Raw genomic sequence first — 5,516 nt, forward strand, 5'->3', positions numbered from 1 at the left:
CCGCTGTTGCTTGGCCCAGACCATTTGAGAGCTCGTCGGTACGATGCAACATATGCGTCATATCTACTTGTCGATTGATAGTTTTAATGATTATGAATATATATACGGATTCTATACCTCGATTTTGCGTGCTGAGCTGACCATGGCCGCGCACTGTCACGAGCAACCTCGTTGACGTACTCCGCTACTCTTTGAAGGCCGTGTGCTCGTGTCAGTTTCTGCCCTCCTTTCATTTGTCTTGCTCTTGTTCGCTTGCCCTGTCGAACAAAGTTCTCTGGTATACGGAGAAATACAAGCATTGCCAAACGCTCCGACTTTATCGTTGCTTCTCGCTTCGCCTTCTCCATGCTCGCTTCTAAAAACTGACTTGCTCCAGTACTTTCCACTGGACTGATTGGTTGTTTCTATTAATTATTTGATTGGCTTGTTCACAGGTTCAAGTTGCTTTTGCTTTTCGTGTTGAAAAGCAAAATTTGAAAAGCAAGATGATTTATGTATTAACTCTCCCTATTGCAATTGACCATTTGACATACCAGAAAGTGCAAGGTATGTAAATTTTAACCGTTTCCCGCAGCCTCCTGGGAATCGACAAATTGAAAGAGGATTGGGATTACTTTATTGGAGAGCCCAACATTTAATGTGTTGGGATTGGCTGAACGACAAGATTATTGAATTTCGATCGGTGATTGGACGATACATTAGTCGGTAAAGAACATACCTTGTACATTAAACATGTACAGCCACCGATTGGTCGTGAGAGGCCGGATATAGATTCGATTGGCTAAAAATATACTGTCGTTACATATTTGAGTGAACAATATCCTCATTCAGCAACATAAGCGCCTCCGCAGTACCGTCCAAGGCCACGATCCAAGGATCCTTCAGATCCAAGTCCACCCTTCGCACGTATCGAACGTACCAGAAACAGTTTGCTGAATACTGCAAACAGCTCCCAGGGGTCGAGCCAGAGGCGGCGACGCCGAGTGCACAGACTTTTTCCATCATCTGTACAGTCAGGGAATGCGGCCCGTACAGTCGATTCGGCGAAGACAGCCCTCGTGGCCTTCTTCCACGACCTCAAGGTCATCCCCAACCCTGCTCGTGATGTCGAATCAAAGCAATATGTCGTCGGCCTGCAAAAGTACAACAACAACAAAAAACAACATTGACGACGAGAACAAGGCCCACCCACTGTCGATGCATGAGCTCTCGTGCCTGGTAAATTCGTTTTCTACCTCCCACCTCTTTTTGGGTGCATTGTATAGATTTTTGTTTTCTGCAAGTGATCTTGGATATTTTCGTATTAGTGAAATGCTTAACCTTACTTGGGATGACATTTCTTTGATGCACGACGGGGAGAGTCAGTATGTATCTAATCGATTGAGATGGCACAAGAAGGCCAGTGTTCAAAGTGATTATCTATCATTTGGTGGACGAAAAGGAATTTCCCTGCCTCCGCGTGTGTGACTTGTTTTCCGACTATGTTAATGTCGTCGAGCGTACAAGCCCCAACCTGGCGTCTAAGTCCTTCGTGTTCCCTGCCCACACGATGTAGTAAAATGGTGTGAACTGGTTCAAGACACTCGATCAAAATCAAGTACGATTGTACTTGAAAGATGCTGTTCGGAAGAACTCCGAGCTACCAATAGGTGAATTTGTCTTGTTCATATTAATATGCAATTTGTATTTGATTTTGTAATGACTATTTATTTGTTGTATAATTATTTCATCTTTATTAATTTTGCATTGATCGGAAACTGTAGGAATTACGCTGCATAGCATGCACCGTGGAGGAAGCTTTTTGAGCCTGTTCCGACTAAAACATGGAATGGAGCATAGCCTATCAAAATACGTTCCACATCATTCTTGAACCAAATTTATGAGCCGACCTAACCAGGGTCATTCTAGTGGCGGACAGGGTAAGTAGGTTATGATTGGTCAAAGTAAGAAACACTAGTAGCCAATCAGTATCAATTCCTACTTCGCTTTCAAATGGACGAGGGGACTGTCTTGTGTGCCGCAGTACTCACCTCCGTGACAGCAGTTCTTACCTCCATGGATGGCCGCAGCTACCGTGCACCCATAGACAACAACTATGTTGTGCCGAGTAACACGTGGTTGCTTGTAAAGTCCACACCCTCGCTCAATGCATGGTTCTTGCGTCACCTGCGATGTTCTCGCTTCACCTACCTTCGCATTGTGGAACATGTTCAAACAGCGTGGCAACGGATTCACCCTGCGCTCCACCAACTCAAACAGTTTGGAATTGATGATCGTGTGGCGTGCACACTCCACTACCTGACACACTCTGACGGCTACGAGTCAACTGCAGCCTTGTTCGGTATCTCAAAGACGCGAGCTTACGAGTACTGTAATCAAGTGCATGGTGTCGTGCAACTTTGTTTCGTGTTGGAGACCATTGCATTACCTACGTCGGGCGATCAATGGGAACTGATCAGGCAAGGGTTCGAACGGCATGGGTTTCCGAATGCGTACGGTGCAGTCGACGGCAGTTTGATTTCAGTCAAACGATTCGAAGCCTTCACAAGGGTTTTACAGTGTTCAATACGCAGGCTGTCGTGGATCATCGGATGAAGTTCATTTCGTACTCATTGCGCTCGGGGAGTCAAAACGACAAAGCCCTTTTTAATCACCCGGCGTTTGGATAATCATGCCACCGTCGAGTCCCCGCGGGTGGTTGCTTCCTGGGTGATGCTGGTTACAAGCTCTATTCACACCTCATGACTCCTTACACAATTTACGCCGATATGCCCCAAGAAGAAGCTCACTATAACACTATACACAGTCGCAGTCGCATGGTCGTGGTGCGGGCATTTGGACTCTGGAAGAACAAATTTCGGGTGTTCCAAACCGAATTACTCCAACATCGACCAAGTGACATGGCCCGGATGATTGAAGTTACTTTGGTACTTCATAACTGGTTCATTGAATATAATGGTGAGGACCGGGTCCAGGTGAACCCGAGACCTTCCCCGAGTGGATGCACATTGGGGGTGACACCGTGTTTGACGACGAGCTCAACCAAGTCGATGGTGTATCTGCTAAACGCGCCCGGGATTTGATCAAGTTGTACTTAAGCCAGCATGTTGATGTATAAATTGTATTAATATATGTACACAAATATGTGTACTTTATTCATGAACATTCCATATCCCCTTATCTCCCCGTTCCCTCAGTGTCGCCGTATCGCCATATCGCCGTATCGCCGTACCTCCCCCATATTCCTCGGTATCGCCGTATCGCAGTATCCTCCCCATATCCATCCGTGTCGCCGTATCGCCGTATCCCTCCGTATCCCCGTATCATTGTGTCCCCTTACATCTACGGACAGTAATTTTAATATATACTTATGCTTAATTCAGGTACTACTGTATTACATATCGTTCGCATCAAACTACTAATCAAGGTTGAAGTCTACAATACACCAACTCAAATTCTCCAAATTTTAACTCAAATCATAAATTGATGTATTACTTAGAATCAACTCTGGAGGAACTGGAGCATCTTGTCGTTGACTTAATTGGTTTTGTCAATACTAGCTTTGGTTTCCTGCATAAGATCAATCATCTTAGCCATTTGGTTTGCCATGTCTACCCCAGAGTTATGTGAACTCTTCAGCTTGGCATCCTCAATGAGCTCGCTTGCAAGTGCTTGTCCAAGTTTGCTGAGACCTACCGCAAGACCAGGCTGTTGTTTCTTCCCCCGGACTTGACGTTGGCGTTGAATCTCCATGTCGATCTCAGCCTTCCGCTTGGCGGAAGGCTGACACACACACGGAGCTCGTTGAAACGGACTCACCGATCACACGAGTATCCATACCTTGATTATCTTCACTGAGGCTCGCATTTGCAGCACGCTCCATGCCAAACTCAATGTCCCCAAGCCCATGTAGGTCCGCGAACACAACCAAAATGTCCGCGTAGTAGCCTGGCTTCGCAGGGGTCGCCTGCTCGTCGTTACCGGTTGCTGTCAAGCTACGCTGGATTGCCACAAACTCCGTCCGTAACTTTCGTAGCTTGTTCTTCAGAGAGTCTGGAGATAGTGGCACTTAAATATTATGATATATTGTACGGTATTTGTCGTACCCTGCGTGGTTGTTCAATGACAATGTTGAATCGTAGAGCCAACTTCTCCCAGAGCACATGAAGTTGCTTGCTGGACAGATCAGCATAGAATGCCGCTCGAAAAGAAGTGATTCACAGTTCCAGAAGTGCCGTTATCATGGCCTGGGTGTTCGTGACTGGGGACTCGCTTGTGTGGTCTGTATTGTTGACGCCATCGACGAACCAATCGTAGTCGTTCCCTGCGAAGGGGAATTGATGGCTCCATCCACTTGAGATGAGGTACGCCGTAGGTGATGTTGCAGGAGCTGTACTTGCTCGACGAGCTGCGCTTTGGTCATCTTTACCGTTGGCTTCGGAATCATGATGGTAATCACGAAGGAGCAGGTTCACGGTTCATTATCTGTGGTATGATTAGGTGCAATTTTGACCAATAAGACGGAATATTGTTATTACTGGTGGACGTGAACGATATAGCGAATGGTGTGAATTATTTGGTCTATTCGTAGTCATTCTTATCGAGTTGGTCGGAACAATCTCTTAACGTGTGTTCCAATCCCCCGAGCGCCGCTTTAATTATCGAGAGCTTATGGCGTGGTGTCGTTGGAAAGATGCAAAGACATGCTGCGAATATCTCACTACAAGGAACATTTCAAATGAAATTGACCCGCGCAATCCCTTGCGGGTCAATGCTGCAAACCACGAAACAAGTTTGAATGCCATGAGCATGTAAGCCTTGGGTGATGCCATCGTCAAAGGCCTCTAAGGGAACAAACAGTGCTTAGCTGCGTTTGGCCCTGTGGCGAGCCTTGCGCTGACCCGAGAGTTGGTGGAGCGCAGGGTGAATCCGTTGCCACGCTGTTTGAACATGTTCCACAATGCGAAGGTAGGTGAAGCGAGAACATCGCAGGTGACGCAAGAACCATGCATTGAGCGAGGGTGTGGACTTTACAAGCAACCACGTGTTACTCGGCACAACATAGTTGTTGTCTATGGGTGCACGGTAGCTGCGGCCATCCATGGAGGTAAGAACTGCTGTCACGGAGGTGAGTACTGCGGCACACAAGACAGTCCCCTCGTCCATTTGAAAGCGAAGTAGGAATTGATACTGATTGGATACTAGTGTTTCTTACTTTGACCAATCATAACCTACTTACCCTGTCCGCCACTAGAATGACCCTGGTTAGGTCGGCTCATAAATTTGGTTCAAGAATGATGTGGAACGTATTTTGATAGGCTATGCTCCATTCCATGTTTTAGTCGGAACAGGCTCAAAAAGCTTCCTCCACGGTGCATGCTATGCAGCGTAATTCCTACAGTTTCCGATCAATGCAAAATTAATAAAGATGAAATAATTATACAACAAATAAATAGTCATTACAAAATCAAATACAAATTGCATATTAATATGAACAAGACAAATTCACCTATTGG

The 5,516-nt window shown here is 46.1% G+C and overlaps 3 protein-coding genes across 3 annotated transcripts; 1 reads left to right on the forward strand and 2 right to left on the reverse strand.

Moving 5' to 3' along the window:
• Positions 1-2,055: 2,055 nt before the first annotated feature.
• Positions 2,056-3,118, forward strand: H257_18877 (hypothetical protein; the record flags this gene model as incomplete). The annotated part of the gene is made up of 3 exons (XM_009848008.1): positions 2,056-2,366; positions 2,807-2,895; positions 2,976-3,118. 3 exons carry the CDS (start codon positions 2,056-2,058, stop codon positions 3,116-3,118), a joined length of 543 nt encoding a protein of 180 aa, XP_009846310.1.
• A 642-nt stretch (positions 3,119-3,760) lies between these two features.
• Positions 3,761-4,447, reverse strand: H257_18878 (hypothetical protein; the record flags this gene model as incomplete). The annotated part of the gene is made up of 3 exons (XM_009848009.1): positions 3,761-3,783; positions 3,841-4,042; positions 4,397-4,447. The coding sequence occupies 3 exons, from the start codon at positions 4,445-4,447 to the stop codon at positions 3,761-3,763; spliced, it is 276 nt and encodes a 91-aa protein (XP_009846311.1).
• A 416-nt stretch (positions 4,448-4,863) lies between these two features.
• On the reverse strand, positions 4,864-5,028 carry H257_18879 (hypothetical protein; the record flags this gene model as incomplete). The annotated part of the gene is made up of 1 exon (XM_009848010.1): positions 4,864-5,028. A coding segment is annotated over one exon (165 nt), but the record flags the coding sequence as incomplete, so codon positions are not given.
• Between the last annotated feature and the right edge of the window lie 488 nt (positions 5,029-5,516).

The sequence above is a fragment of the Aphanomyces astaci genome (assembly GCF_000520075.1).
Source record: "Aphanomyces astaci strain APO3 unplaced genomic scaffold supercont1.251, whole genome shotgun sequence".
In the NCBI taxonomy this organism is placed as follows: domain Eukaryota; phylum Oomycota; class Saprolegniomycetes; order Saprolegniales; family Verrucalvaceae; genus Aphanomyces; species Aphanomyces astaci.